Genomic DNA, 15,417 nt, shown 5'->3' on the forward strand with positions numbered 1-15,417 from the left:
AAGTCAATAAAAAATTATTGTTTTTAACTCAGAAATTAAAGTTCATAAAGTTGATTTAACAAGAGAACCTAAAAACACTGTTTTTAAGTTCATTGATCTTGACTTGTAAGTTTTAACTTGATGCTGCATTTAAACCAAATAAATATTTCACAATATGCAAGAAAACAAACTGTCCTCACCCAGTTAAAGAGCCACATTTCTCTGTTATTTTCCCCACAATATCAAGTTAAAATGACTTATTTTACTGTTGAATAATTTAAATTCTTGTTTCAAATCACATGAACCAAATTTCTGATCTGATGATGAATTTTATTTAACATCTGAATGAATTCAGCTCAGAAACATTTAGTGTGAACAGATCAACGTAACACACTTCCATCTCAGGAGACAGAAACACGCCGCTAAGCATTCTGGGAAATAGTTCCCACTCCTGTCTTTTTCTTCTTTCAGTTTTTAAAGTGTTAACCTAAAAACTCTGTTTGTTCAATTCTCAATAAAAAGTTAACACAACTTACTATCTTTCACAAACTCACACATTTAGGTTCAAATCCTAAAACTAAATTTATTTGACTTAAGGAGTAGAAGATGGCAGACACAACTAAATGCAGCTAAAGTGTTTTACAGTGTAAAAAGGCTGGCAGTGATTCATCTTTCATATCTTTTCCGATTCCTTTCTCTAAAATGTGACAATAGATTACCTTTGCATTGCAAACATCACTTGTCACAGTGTCTGGAGTCAGTCTGCTGTGCTCTGGAGTTTTCGCTGGATGCCAGGCGGCGAGTTTACAGTCTGACGTTCAGCGTCTCTCTGGTGTCTGCACAGCTGCGGTCCTGTAAACACTTCCCCTGCTTGGAAATCAGTTTCAGCCCACTCTCTCCTTCTCTTTCTCTCTCAAACACTCATACATCAAACAGAATAAACACCATAAAGTCCAAAACATGGCCGACGTCACTTCCTGGCAGAATCACTCGCCACATTTTGCTGCGGCGCGTGACGCAGGGAGACGTGTCAGCGCCGCAGCTTCCTTCTCAGGTTTGGAAATGTGTTTATTTTCCGAGCGGAGGACTGCAGGGGAAGGCACGCTAGGTTACAGTAAATGTTGTGAACGTGACAAAAGGATCTTCATCACTGGTATGAGTTAGAGCCGCTGCCGCTGCGTTGCTGTGTGTTGAGGTAATTATGCAGAATGTCTCAGATAAACACTGACTGCCGCAGCGCTGGAATGTGGAAAAACATTTAATTTCAAGACTTTTTTGATGTTTCTTTTTTAAATAATCTTGTTAAAATGCATCAGAATCGATTTGTAAAAAGTGTTTAAACCACATTATGGGAACGCTGGTCCATTATGGGAACTGGTTTCCAGTTTGAGCAGCTTAATGTCTGACTCACACACTCTTGTGAAGTTGGACCTCCTTCTCCTAACTCCTTTATAAAAGCACCAAACTTCCTTTAATCCAGAAGCCGCTCACACAGAGTCAAGAATTTCATATTTATTATTTATTTTGGCTTTTTTCCACCCTAGCTATTTATTATTATTTATTTTGTATTTATTTTATTTAACATTCCCTTTTATTCCTTTGTCAAAATGTTTTTGTTTCCAGATAAGAGTCCTTCCTGCCCGTTCCTTTTCTTAATCCTCTCTCTTCCCTTTTCATGGTCGTTTTACGTCCCAGAATCCAACCCAATCCTTGCCTTCAGGAATCAGCTCAGAGAGGTGCGTCTCTACACAGGTATGTACAGAACTTCAGTTTTATTCAGTGCAGGAAGGAGAATCTGGAATTTAATAAAAGGAACTGAGATTTTCAAACATTTTGCTGATGGAAAGATGAATTTCAGTTCAAGGTGTGAATCTGGACAGTGAGATAAAACCATTTAAATCTCTTTCTGCATTTATAAGATATTTATATATGATCACTTTTATCTGCTCCTTTTCACTCATGATTTATTTTATCTGTGACATAAAGTGTTCATATTTAAGTGAAGTAAATAAAAAATGAAAGAGTTTATTAATTTTAATTGTGCTGATTTCTTTGCTGCAGAGAATCACCGACGCGGGTTGTATGTGGAGATGCATCTGGATGGGAGAGTGACTGGAAGTGATGCTCAGAGTCCTTATAGTGAGTAACTGAGGGATTAAAACATAAACTACAAGTAAAAACATATGAAAAAATACATGCAAATACAGAAACCAGCACATTTTTTCATCTCACATTGATCACTTTCCTTAAAATTTGATCTTTAATTTGAATACATTTATTTAATAGATAAAAAAAAAATAATTGTTTTCAACAAAATAGTATAAATGTAACTGGAATGAAATATTTGTTGAAATAATGCTTCACGTTTTAGAGTTGATCAGATTGTTTGGGGCTTTAGTTCAGGAATCCAAGACTTTCCGGTTCTTCTACACTGTAAAAAACTAAATTCTACAAAGTATTTTGGTCGAGTTTCAAGTGAAAATATCTGAGGACATTTGAAATAACACTAAACTGATTTACAAGAAAGTTTTCAGCAAGTCATGGAAGCTTGTTTTAAATACATTTTTGAATATTGATAAAAAGTGCAGACTTTTTGCACTCATAAAAAGACATTTTTCCAAAATTATAAGTAAAAAAAAAATCTTCCAGAGTGGAACTGGAACTTTTTAAGATCAATATTTATGAATTGTTGACTTAAAACAAGCTTCTATTTATTGTTGAATAGTTACGTTTAGGCTAGTTTAGTCTTATTTTCAGTGTTTAGATGTTTGCACTAGGAACTAGACAAAATAAAATGACGTGTTTTTGCAGTGTATGACAATGCAGAGGCTCCTTCCTCCTGGTCACTCTTGAAAATGAAAAGTACATAAAAACTGGAAGAGGACTCAAGTGTGTCATTGAGGATATAACAGAAGTTGAAGAAAAATCTCCTAAGCTGAAAAAACAGCATTTTCAGAAGATGAACTGAAAACATAAGAGCCTGAAAACTGAACCTGTTTGTTTGTCCAGGTGTGTTGCAGATAAAGTCCGTTAAACCGGGTCATGTGGTCATAAAGGGACAGACATCGTCCATGTTTCTCTGCATGGACGACTCCGGGAATCTAAGAGGACAGGTACGATGAAGAAGAGCTCAAGAACATCTAATTTTTGACTGTTTAGTCGTATTTTTTCTCTTCTGGTGATGAAAGTTTTAATGGTTTCCGCTCCTTTCAGACAATCTATGACGAGGCTGACTGCTCCTTCAGGGAACTGCTGCTCGCTGACGGCTACACCCGTTTCCTGAACTCACAACACGGCGTTCCTTTATCGCTGGCATCCAGAAACTCTCCGGATCGACACTCGGTTCCTTTCACAAGATTTTTACCTCTCAGGAATACTTTAACGGTTTCGGAAGAATCAACAAAGACTCAGAGGGACTTCAACCTGGACTCGGATGACCTTTTCGGGATGGGTCAGAATGTGGTGGTCAGTCCTCAGCTGTTCGTGGACTAAAATACAGAACCACAAAGAAACCAGAACTGTTTGGGTTTTAAAACTCTGATACATGATTGTCTTCTAATTTATTATTTTTGTTGTTTTTTTTTAGGATTCTTAAATTTAATTAATACTGACCTAAGTTATTTATTTATTTTTGTGTCTTATTTAAAGCTTATTTGAATTTTTTTTAATTCTGGGAATTGCTCAGATCTTTTGAGAAAATATGAATAATTTGTATTTCTTTTCCAGGGAAATAAATCCTGGAATTGTTTTTGTGCAATTCCACGTTTTTCTTTTTGGTATTTCCAATGCAGAGCAGTGCTCAGTATTGGAGCAGGGCGCCCTCTAGTGGGAGAAACTAATAATGAGCGCAAAAGTTTTTTTTATTTTGCTAATTTCTGTCTGATTTGTGATTCAGGAAAGAGAAAAAATAATCTTAACAAATTTTCAAAATTAAATTGTAATCTATGAGTTTGTTAAAAATAAAATTAAATAAAATTTTATTTAAATCTCTGGACATCTTGAGTTATTTTCATGTTTACTTTTTTTAACAGTAATCACAGACATACATACCGCCTTTTTTCTACATTATTTAAAGTGACAGAGTTTTAGCCTGTTTTGTTATTACTTTTACCATGAAGGTATGTATATGTTGTCTTTCTGTTTTGAATGATGCCAGAAGTTGTATATGGTTATACTGCTGCAACTCCCTCTAAGCTGCCATCTTTAAAAAGCTAACAAATAAATAAATAAAAGATAAATAACATTTATATTTACAATAAAATATATATAGCTGGTCTGTCAGCATAACAATTATCACCAATATGGGCCAAATTAACAAAGATGGTTCACCAGTTGTAAAGATGTCAATAATCAAACCAATGGTGATTTTTTTAAAAACAATCCTCTCTCATCATGTTTTCCTTTCTGAATAAATGAAGCCTACTCAAATTAAAAGTTAGATTTTTTCTATTTTTGTGTGGGGGCACTGCAAAAAAGATTAATTTACTTTACATGGATCCTTAATTAGTTGAACATGTTGACATCAATGTGTTGTAATTTTCCTATTAACTCAAAAATTGCTCTTTGTGATGCATACAAACTCATAATTACTTCAAAAAATGTATATATTTTGTTATATTTGTCACGCCTGGAGGTAGCCATTTTATTGGCAGTAATTTCATGACAAAAACAAAAATAGTGAAGTGAGTCTTACACGCTTCCCACGTGAAAGAACGAAGAGCACAACGAGAAAGAGCCGAGGAAATGAACCACATCCACCAGTAGGTGGCGGTAATGCTACTTAATGGTTTTTGCCAACCGCCAATAAAACTCAAGAAGAGTTGGAAAAACAACTTTTTAAGTATTTCTGCTCTCAACATTTCTCTCTAAAAAACTTTAAGTCATGAGCAAAATTGATAAAAAGAGTCGTAACCTCGTAAGCTTAAACCAAATGACATGCAGACATTTTTTATCCACAAAGCGCAGTTTAACCCCGCCGGCTAATGAGCGAAAGACGATGGGAGAAACAGAGAAAGCTGTTTAAAACAACAAAGCTATTACCATAGTGTCGAGTGTAAAATCACGGACCGACACCGGGCCAAAAACCAGACCCTAAACAGATGTTACCGGACCGCACAGAGCACATGAACTTACCGGATCACACAGTCCGACCAGAGGTACGTGGCTTTCATTGTTTCAGTTATGAAGCTGAAGTTAGCAGCAGCACAAACAGCAGCTTCTTCTGGTAACTTTTTCCTCTTATTTCGTTTGGTCCTCCTCATCTTCATTGCGCCTTGTGATTTCTACATTGCCATCGATTTTTGGCTGGTTAGCTAGCACTACGGGACCTAGCATGTCATTTACCCAGAATGCATTGCAGCGTAAACAACATGGCGACGTCCGTGTTTCACCATATGACATTTTCTTTACATTTATAAAAAGTAAACAGCCTACACTTTTTACTGTATTGTTTTTGCATCTAATTTCACACTATTATCAGAGCTCAAAAACAAATAAAGTTAGTCACTCTGCTGCTACCAGACAAATCTAAATTACCTTTGGAAAACTAAAACAAAAATGTCTTGTTGATATCATAGATCTACTGGTATGATCAAATTAACATAAAATCTTTAGAAGTTAGCTTTTCTTCCCATGCCTTTAAAATGTGTTGCTGTAATGTGGGAAATCACACTGACGTCATGTTTTCATCACTTCCTCATCTTTTGTAAACAGAGATCTGGACTTTATCCACCAAAAAAAACCAAAACATTTCATCAGTTCGGACTTTACTGGTTGTTAAATGGACTAGCTGAAGCCAATTACTGAAGTGGTTTATTATAGCAGCATTGCCTTAGTCTGCATAACTTCTGTTAGTCTCCACTGTGATGTAGTGGAAAATCTGAAGAGTTTTATTGAGACGGGAACATTACTAGAACATTATCGGATGACAACTATTTGGCAGTTAGCAAGACTTCTCTCAGCAACTCAAACATGAAACACGAGGTCTGATATGGCAGCCTAAAGACTTCTTTTTCATTTTTATTTTATCATAAAATAAAAAATACAATTATCACTTGGTGAATATCATATTTGTCAACCCATTTAATTTCTACCCATGTATTTTTACTGCCTACAGATGAAAGTAGCTTTCAAGAAAATTAGTAAAATAGTATCCTTGACAAAAACACTGAGCTATAAAGCATAAATTAAGGGTATTACTGCTATAGCATAACAAAGAGAGCATGTAATTAAAACAGACAAACACGGCGTTTGTATACTTTTCACAAAAGAGTGTTGAGAATGTGAATTTGGATCAGGACAGATCCCAGTCTTTCTTCGGAGGCAGCTTTACTACCGTTTGGCTGAGTTCTGTTGTGATGTAGCAATCATCTGTCTCGCTTGCACTGCAACCTTTAAGGCAAAAATAACTAAGACGTCATAGTTTCAAGGTACAGACTTTCTGAAAGTCATTTTCATCCCAAGCTGGAAGCATTGCTACATGTTAGCAGGAGTTATTTTTATACCGTTACCCTGAGAATAGAAAGCTGTTGGTAGTTTGAGCTGTTCTGTGAAAAAGGCTTATCTTCAGGTATATTTAGCTGACTTGTGTTGCTGAAAAGGACAATTAAGCGAGGAAGTAGAACCAGTACAACATTTTTAGGAGGTATATAACCTTGATTGTCTTACTCAAGGTGAGAATTTAAAAGTGTACCTTTGGAATTCCTCCATTTTTTTCACTTTTGTTGCAAGAATTAGCTTATTTACTTACACTTCCTGTGTCTTTGAATACGGGGGCTAAGAATCCTGGCTCTTTCTAAACTTGTGTAACTAGTGGTTCTCTCAGATACATGTTACCTCCTGTGTACTCTGCCATCTGGCCAGTACATAATCCGCCAAGTAAAGTCCCGTTGAGAGGGTTGCAGATTCCTTCAGTGGGATAAAATTCTGGATCTTGATACCTATCCCCGTCCTCTGTCTCCTCTCCCTCAGGCTCCTCATCCTCCCATAGGGATGTCTGCACATGATTGTACTCAGTTTGATCTTCACATTCAGTCTCTCGGTGGTAGAAGTAGCTGAAGTTGGACACAATGACGGGCACAGGCAGAGAGATGGTCAGAACACCAGCAATGGCGCACATGGAGCCAACCATTTTACCCCAAACGGTCGCAGGGTACATGTCACCGTATCCCACTGTGGTCATTGTGACAACTGCCCACCAAAAGCCATGCGGTATGCTGACAAAATCCGTGGTGTGGTGGTCAGCTTCCGCAAAGTAGACGGCGCTGGAGAAGATGATGACCCCAATAAACAGGAAGAAGATGAGCAGCCCGAGCTCACGCATGCTGGCCCGTAGCGTCTGACCGAGGATCTGAAGGCCCTTGGAATGCCGAGACAGCTTGAAGATTCTGAAGACCCTCACCAACCGGATGACTCTGATGATGGCCAAGGATGTGGTCGGAGACGAGTCATCGTCTTTGGCCAGCTCTGTTCCCAGGGTGACAAAATAAGGAAGGATGGCACTGAAATCAATGATGTTCATGACATCCTTAAAGAAGTGGATCTTGCTGGGAGCGCTTGAAAATCGCATGATGAGCTCAAAGGAAAACCAGCATATGCACAAAGTTTCCACCATGAAGAAGGGGTCGCTGAAAATGCTTGGAGGAGGAGGCATGTTCTCTGAAGAGTTCCTACCATGGGAGTGGTGCTCCTAAAGAGGAACAAACAGGAAACACAGCAGAAGTTTGAAACTAAACAAGTGCACAATAACAAAACATAAATCCTATTAGTTGGTATTAAATTACAAACGCTAAAAAAAAGAGTATTGCTCCAGAAATACTGGAGTGTTTTCATTTAATGTCATCAATCCGGGTGGCCATTTTGGTAGTATATAAAAACTAAAACAAGCTAAGTCCAATGTTATCAAGTAAGGTAAAAATAATAACATACTCCTGTAGCTGAAATTGTTCTGATCATGAAAAACATTTACTTTATAAAACGTATCAACAATTCATAATAATGATAATAAAGTAGAAGAATGTCAGAAGCTGTTGGGGGAGAGAAGATGTACATAGAGCTGCATTAAAACTTTCAGTGGTAGGAGGAAAGGGGTCAGTGATGGGTGGATATTGTGTCAAGTCGGCCCTCTTACCTAGTTATATGTTCATTGATGAGATTAATTTGCTTGAACCTTTTTACATGCATATATCTCTTGTGTGTTTGAGCCCTGCTGGGTCAATCTGTTTTGATTTTTGCACAGTAGCACCAGCTGTTTTCCTCCTCCAGTTATGGAAACATTTTCAATTCAGGTGCAGGGAAACTTTCTCATTATAATGTGATTTATAATTCATCAAAACCAAAATATGTTCTCGTTTGTTTGCTCCTCTTGATGCTTGTTAGCCAGTCTGGTGCTTTTATGGCCAAAAATAATCTTTAAAATATTTAAAACAATATATCAGAAGTTTGTTTAAAACTGCTTTACTCATCACCATGAGTGTCTCCAACATGGCTGCAATGTGTAACTTTAGGAACTCGATGACATCAGTGAAGACACAGTTAGGAATGTTTATGCTAAGCTAGGCTAACTAATAACAGGCTTTCAGGTTCCATTGTTAGCCTAAAGCACAGACTACTCAGTAAATACACATCTACCATCAAAAATATTCACAGTTCATCTACAAATTTCTAATAAGCTACGTTGATATTTACTGTTATTGCCCTTTAAGGCAGCACGTGAAACGTCTTTTACATTTTGCACTTTCTGAACTCTTCCTCAGACCACCTGTTGTTCCATCTGTCAAGTCATTTATCATCATATTTCTGTGCAGGACGATATGACACTGGGAACATGTCCAGTCAGAAGTACAGTGATAAACGACCTGAATATAGAACAATATGCTTTGTATGTTATAATGACATACATATATATATATATATATATATATAGGTTGAGGGATTGAGAGAAGCTTAAATGAAGAGGGAGTATTGATGGTGACTTTCGGTAGCAGGTCGGTGACAGTGTTTATTACTAACGCTGGATATCTGCAGAATGTGTTGATCCGCTCCATGGGTTCTCCTAATGCTAAATATAACCCCTTTAAGATCTCTAAGGAGAAACATGAGTGTCTTCCTCACCCATCTACACCTTCCCATCTCCCCGTTTAACACTGCTGGTGAACGGTGGGCGTTCTGACTTGGACAGGAGAAAGTTACAGTAGTTTCCTGACGGCAACGCCCGCCTGGCGCAGCACAACACTGCTGGAGGAATGTGTTAACATGACCCAGTGTATCCTGCTCATCCTGCAGGACCTTTAAATCATTGGTTCCAAGCCATCGGCGAGCTTTGGCTCTCACCCTTGCTCATGTGTACGGTCATTTGTGACCTTTCATTAACACACCTAACCGCCCCTCCGCTCTGTCTGTGTTCTAGTTCCCAAGTGACACTCGGTGTACCCTTCCTGAATCCATATCAGATTTAACAGCCGGCTAAAATAATCACACCCTAAGCTTCCTGCAGTATTTCTCTGGTCTGCATCCAGGGATATTGGCCAAAAGCTTCCCGTGCCAGTATTTTTCCTTCAAACACACTCTGGCACTCTCCAGGAGAGTGTTTACCTGAACACCTGCCTCACACGGTATCATGTTTCCTTTGACCCAAATAGTTAAGCATATTCCATTTAAAAACTCTGTACCCTGGTGATTTGATATGAAGACTGTAAAATGTGCAACATTTGGCTGTGAAAGTTTATTTGACTCAGACGCCACTGCTATAAATATTAAAACCTGGACGTGTTAATAAATAAGTCCTTTAGGAGTTAGCCAAACAGAGAATTTCCTAGAAAACACTCCTGGGTGCTACCAGCAACCGTTTGGAGGCAGATGTGGCGCAAAAACGTATCGCTTCAAATGTGGTTCAAGCAAATAAAAACAAAAATCAAAAGATTTCATTTGTTTTAACTTAAATTACTAAACCTATAGGGTTATGGTTGGCAGAATTAAGGAGGATAGTTTGTTATTTAAGGTCTTACTAAACTATTCATGTTTAGATAAAAAAGCAGCTCCTGGTTCTCTTCCAGTTGACTTTTTCTTTAGGTACAAAGAGAAGCGGTCAGCAGCGGGACGTATCGTTCTCTACCCACTGTGAAAACCAATGATTTAAAATAGGCTATAATCTTCTCATATTTTACTGTGAAACATAAATAATATCTACCAGCAGGAGGTAAAAGTTTGGACTGAGAGACTCAAAATCCGTCATATTTCAGAGGATCAGAGTCAGTAACAATAGTGTGTCAAATAAAATGTGGCCCTAGCTACAACTAGATAACTGGATGTTTTCTTTGAAAGTAATGTAGGTAGTATTATGGTTTCTTTGGCTCCTTTTTTTAGTAAATTAAATTTAATTTCCTTCCTCTGCATTGTGTTTTGGTTCCATTTCATTCCTCTTAGAAAACCATGTACACAGACTAAGTACATATGTACATGTACATATTTCAGGTTATTTCCTAACATATTTAGATATTTATTGAGATGAATTGTCCGAAATGATAAAATCTTATTTGTAATGTAATTGCATCATACTTGTTTTATCTTTAAACTTTATCAGGTTCCAATTAATTTTAAACAATGTCATCCTTTCTGCTCCCTGAATGACTCGCATGCAAAAGAGTAAGGAGGAAAAATGTCAGTCTGGAAGTACTAAATGGAAATCTGAATGGCGAAGTTACCTGAAGCCAAAAAATAATAATAAAATATATTTTTATTAGATCTAAATGTAGGAGGTTTCTTCTCTTCAGCGTATTTCTCTATGATTTATTAACTTCAACTGAGGAACAACCTTATTATGAATAATTATGACTTTACTCCCTTGCTCCATTTTCTGCTGGAGTTTCTTATTCTTTCCCGTCCTGAATGTGTAACCCATTAATATGGGTTAACATGGGTTAACCCATGTTAACTTCATTACTTAGTAAAGATCAATTTTCTTCCACCTAAATCTAGAAATGTACCAAAACCAAGAGAGTTTTCCAGTAATTAGTGGTGCAGTTTTCTGGTCAGTCGCTGATTACCCATCTTTAAAAAGCCTGACCTGCTGATTTGGATTTAGGCCGATTCCAGTTTTTTTTTTTTTTTTTTTTTTCCTCAAATGTTGCTAAATATAGCAAGAAAGTTGCTGAGTTGGAAACAACGGCAAACATGCAGACATGACCTGGTGGGTCGGTCACTGCAGAGCTGAAGGTCTGATTTTCAGACCTTTGCTGAGGTTGATGAGGTCAATGGATCAGATCGGACTCATGTGCCAGAACTGGCCGATCACCAATCTCCCAAAATTAAGGAGATTGGTGCTGATAAATCTGTGCACCTCTAGCATTAATCTTTTTCCGACACATGGTGTCCTCAGGGCCGTCCTGCATGCTTTAGGTGTTTCACTGAGTAACTGCAATCCCATCACTGCATAAGTATTCAAATTGGAATTATGAAAATGAATTTGCTTAATGAAAACACTCCCATAGATTATACAGTCACAACATATTGACAATTTTAACAAAAATGTAAAAAATCCCCATGTTTTTATAATCAGTTTCTGCAGCAACTGAAGGCCTGCTAAGCAGTTCGGTGTGTGTGATAAGAATCTTTAATTTTCATTGTGCTGTCTTTTAATAAATAGGCCTGTCACAATAACACATTTTGCTAGACGATAAATTAGAAGTTATTGCGATAAACGATAATATTGTTGTTTTCAGACCATTTTTACGTGATACAACGGCAAAATAATAATTCAAGAAAACTTTCTCAAGATCAGTAAACTTTAAATTCTAACGAACATTTAACACTGGAAGACATTTTAAATTTCCAAAATAAATAAAACAACAAACAAAAATAATTTTAAAGTCTTTGTAAACAAAATTGTCCTTCAAAATAAGAGCTGGTTGAGACCAAAACACCAAACTGAAAACTTTTATCATCCAGTTTTTGGGAGAAAGAAAGAAAATAGAGATAAACAGTAAATCATACCAGTGGAAATTATTGAGTTTGTTTTAATTTATCATGTGATTAATTCATGTATTGCTTATTGTGACAGGCCTAGGTCCAGCCAATGACTGGGTCTGCAAATTAGCCTGTGGTCAGAAAACAGCACAAAGCAGTGTTTGCTGTGTTTTTAAGATGTGACATTGTTTAATGTGCTGTGCTTGATGGAGTAAATGTGACTGAGTGGACCTGAGCTGGACCCATGCAGGACAGTGGGGCCCTGGGCAGCAGGGAAAGGGCCCACTGGGGCAGAACATTATGTTCCCAACCTCTTTCTTGAAGTCAGGCAGCGTCTCCAGGCAGAAGATGAGGATGGACAGCACTATCACCATCACACTGATGATGGCGATAATGCGGGCCCCAGACGAGGATTCAGGGTGCTCAAACAACATCCACAGTTTTCTCTGGATCTCGTTGGACGGCAGGGGCCGCTCTTCCTCCTTAGGGAAACCCTCGTCCTCCTTGAAGCGGCTCACGATGTCCTCTCCGAGCTCGTAAAACATCAGCTCGTCCATGAAGATGTCCAGGGGGATGTTGGCGGGCCTGCGGAGCCGCCCCCCGGACTGGTAGAAGTACAGGATGGCATCGAAGCAGGCGCGGTTACGGTCCAGGAACAGCTCGTTCCGAAGCGGGTCAAAGTACCGGGCTCTCCGCCTGGGATCCCCGAGCATGGAGTTGGGGAACTGGGCTAAGGTGCGAAGCTGGGTTTCGTAGCGCATTCCTGAGACGTTGATGGCCAGCCGTTCACTCAGAGCCCAGCCGCTCCGCCACAGAGCCCCCGAACGCCGCCGCTCTTTCCTCTTCTCGTTCTCATCCCCTTTGTTCTCCTTCTCTCCCTTCTCCTCGGTGTTGAGCTGGTTCTTCAGATGTTTGTCCTGTTCCGTGTTCCCCTCGTTCCCTCTGTCTCCTTCTTCGAATGCCTCTGGATCTCCACTATCCATCCCTCGGAGAGATCAGATGAACCTCCAACCTGAGACTTTGTAGAACAACTGGACCTGAAGGTGGACGCTGTCTAAAACCAGAGGGATGAGACCATCAACAGCAGAGTTTTAGATACTGGACCTGATAAGTTTTAGTGCACTTAACTCATTTTTCTTAGTTTTAAAGAAAAACAGCAAGCAAATGTTCGATCACTGCAAAAACACAAAATCTTGCCAAGTATTTTTGGTTTAGTTTCTAATGCAAATAGATTGGTGCATTTTAAATAAGACGAAACTTACAAGTAACTTTTCAGCAAGATATATGAGCTTGTTGTAGGTCAATAAGTCCTTAATATTGAAGAAGTACTTGTTCCACTGGCAGATTATTTCCCTTATAACAAGACCTGGTGGAACGAGTACATTTTCATAAATTTTAAGGGATTATTGACTTAAAACAAGCTCCTATGTCCTACTGAAAAGTTACTTGTAAGTCAGTGTTGTGTTATTTCAAGTGTAATGAGATACTGCACTAGGAACGAAAAATACTTTGCCAGATTTTGTGTCTGTAGTGTTCAGACGTTGTGTGAGAAGAAAGTCTACTCACTGTTTGGAAAGCAAGCTGCTGAAAGACACTACCTGGAGGAAGAGGATTCACATTGTTCGCCTCCTGCTGCTCACCAGGTGGTCTGTCTTTTCGCCTGTCATTATGTGTGTCACACAAACACAATCCTTCCTTTGGCTGCCCGCTCCGGCCGGCGATGTGATCCGCTGTGTCCAGCCTGGTCACAACCTCTGCCTCCAGTTGTTTGTTGAAGGAACATCCAGGATCGCGCCCTGTCCCTCAGTGGACGAAATGTTTTAGGAGCGCTGTCGTGTTGAAATTAGATCCCCGGCAGACCCTTCCACCTCCTCCCTGTCCTGTTCCCTCCACTTCAGCCATGAGGCACGGCAACCTTCAACCTCCCTATCGAATGACAACACGCCTGAGCCCAGCATGGGGCTTTCTGCTGACAGGAGGCCCCGACCCCATTTGATTACTGCCAAGGCTTTTGATTTAAAACCTTGTTAATCATTTTTAATAAGCCATTTGATTTAAAGGTGTTTTATATTTCAGTTTATTGTGGTGAGGCAATGATTTTAAGACGACTTTGATATTCACTTTGTTCACTTAGGTTGTTCTGGCAAACAAAGCACCTGCTAAAAATAATTTTAACATCTCAGAATTATTACTATAATTAAATTATGTATCTGTAAAATGTTTTGGATTTTGACTTAACTCAAGAATTGCACACCTTTGTCTTTGGACTCAAATTTGGACTTTCATGGTTTTATTTGGGATTTAACTCTAGACTCAGGTGGCTTCTTGTCACCTCTGGTAAGTTTATTATTATGGTTCAGAAATACTTCCTCAACTACATTTATTGCATTCCCTTCAAAAATATTTAGATAAAAAAACAGAAACACAAATTAACTTAATCTTCTGTTGCTTGATGAAAAAACAGATTTATTTACAGAAATCTCCCAATGATCTAATTAAAATATGTATATATGATTTAATTAAAAAGATATGCATGTGTGTATTTAGTCTATGCTTTTCTTTTAAGAGAAAGCAAAAATGAGTCAGTCTTATTTTAATTATGCTACCATTTTCAATTTCCATTGCTGATTTGTCTGATGGTAAATGAAAGTGGAAACCTTAAAACACATCAAATTAAACGATCATTTTCCATCTTGTTTTTTCAGAAATGTTGTAAATAGTGTAAAGTAAGAAAAAATAAAGATCAGATGGCACATAATCAATTAAATCGATTTGGAAAATGTGGTTGCATATACTCTACCAAACAGTACCGTGATACACCACCAGAGGGCGGTAATGTTTTGTAACAGAGGCTGCTGTATGTTGGCGACATTTCCTCACAGCTGTCTTCATTCATAGCAAACAAACCCTTATGCTTGTCCTGGTCGTCTAATATAGTGTGTTTGGCTGCTGTGCTTAATGTGAACTAAAAGATGAAGGCAACAAACTAATCCTATGAAATTACTGAATGAAATGCGTCAAATAAAGGTTTTACTGTGCTGCAGCTTTGCAGAGCAATCATTTTACCCTGTGATACTCCTGACATGACAACACACACATATAGAAATGAGAAAAATGACATGTTTTTGTATTTTTTTACAAATTAAAATATGTATATCAGGGTCAGAGTTAGGGCTGCATGGTTTCTGCTAATTATTTGCAGAAAAATCATCTATAATCTTTTTCTGGTTTCCCCTGTGCATATTAATGCCTCTGGAGGTATATTTAGTGTTTCGGAGTAATAAATTTGTCAGTTATAATGTTTATTTAAAAGATATAATCTCAAGTGTTTGAGGACTTCAGCTGTTCGTGGGTGGCATTGTGACCTTTAACCCCAATGAATACCAGGAGTCCACTCTATAGTTGATGGATGGTCAGAGTTGATCTGATGCTGGACGAAAACCTTAGGAACTGCAAAACATGTGAAACTGATGGGAG

At 38.2% G+C, this 15,417-nt stretch overlaps 2 protein-coding genes and 1 long non-coding RNA gene across 4 annotated transcripts; 1 reads left to right on the top strand and 2 right to left on the bottom strand.

The window, feature by feature from the left end:
• The first annotated feature begins 387 nt into the window (after positions 1-387).
• Positions 388-3,605, top strand: fgf21 (fibroblast growth factor 21). Its single transcript, XM_015044846.1, has 4 exons — positions 388-1,731; positions 2,041-2,118; positions 2,989-3,092; positions 3,193-3,605. The coding sequence occupies exons 1-4, from the start codon at positions 1,587-1,589 to the stop codon at positions 3,469-3,471; spliced, it is 606 nt and encodes a 201-aa protein (XP_014900332.1). The 5' UTR covers positions 388-1,586; the 3' UTR covers positions 3,472-3,605.
• LOC106954967 (uncharacterized) lies at positions 1,690-5,372 on the bottom strand. The gene is made up of 3 exons (XR_001426470.1): positions 5,113-5,372; positions 2,973-3,080; positions 1,690-1,774 (listed from the first exon to the last, which is right to left on the bottom strand). It is a non-coding gene; the product is annotated as an uncharacterized LOC106954967 (long non-coding RNA).
• A 592-nt stretch (positions 5,373-5,964) lies between these two features.
• On the bottom strand, positions 5,965-14,164 carry LOC106954965 (potassium voltage-gated channel subfamily A member 7-like). Of its 2 annotated transcripts, none has more exons than XM_015044844.1 (3): positions 13,581-14,164; positions 12,252-12,994; positions 5,965-7,666 (listed from the first exon to the last, which is right to left on the bottom strand). In XM_015044844.1, the coding sequence occupies exons 2-3, from the start codon at positions 12,921-12,923 to the stop codon at positions 6,773-6,775; spliced, it is 1,566 nt and encodes a 521-aa protein (XP_014900330.1). In that variant the 5' UTR covers positions 12,924-12,994; positions 13,581-14,164; the 3' UTR covers positions 5,965-6,772. The 2 variants fall into 2 exon arrangements, with proteins under 2 accessions (XP_014900330.1, XP_014900329.1); XM_015044843.1 differs by having other exon boundaries at positions 13,507-14,163.
• Between the last annotated feature and the right edge of the window lie 1,253 nt (positions 14,165-15,417).

This window comes from Poecilia latipinna, unplaced genomic scaffold (genome assembly GCF_001443285.1).
Source record: "Poecilia latipinna isolate Pla-1442-1.1 unplaced genomic scaffold, P_latipinna-1.0 Scaffold693, whole genome shotgun sequence".
Classification (NCBI taxonomy): domain Eukaryota; kingdom Metazoa; phylum Chordata; class Actinopteri; order Cyprinodontiformes; family Poeciliidae; genus Poecilia; species Poecilia latipinna.

Coding starts and splice junctions, on each gene's coding strand:
- fgf21 (XM_015044846.1), top strand. CDS start 1,587: ATGTTTTTGTTTCCAGATAAGAGTCCTTCCTGCCCGTTCCTTTTCTTA. Junction 1,732..2,040: donor AGAGGTGCGTCTCTACACAG/GTATGTACAGAA, acceptor TCTTTGCTGCAG/AGAATCACCGACGCGGGTTG. Junction 2,119..2,988: donor TGATGCTCAGAGTCCTTATA/GTGAGTAACTGA, acceptor TTGTTTGTCCAG/GTGTGTTGCAGATAAAGTCC.
- LOC106954965 (XM_015044844.1), bottom strand. CDS start 12,923: ATGGATAGTGGAGATCCAGAGGCATTCGAAGAAGGAGACAGAGGGAAC. Junction 7,667..12,251: donor TGCCTGACTTCAAGAAAGAG/GTTGGGAACATA, acceptor GTTCCTCTTTAG/GAGCACCACTCCCATGGTAG.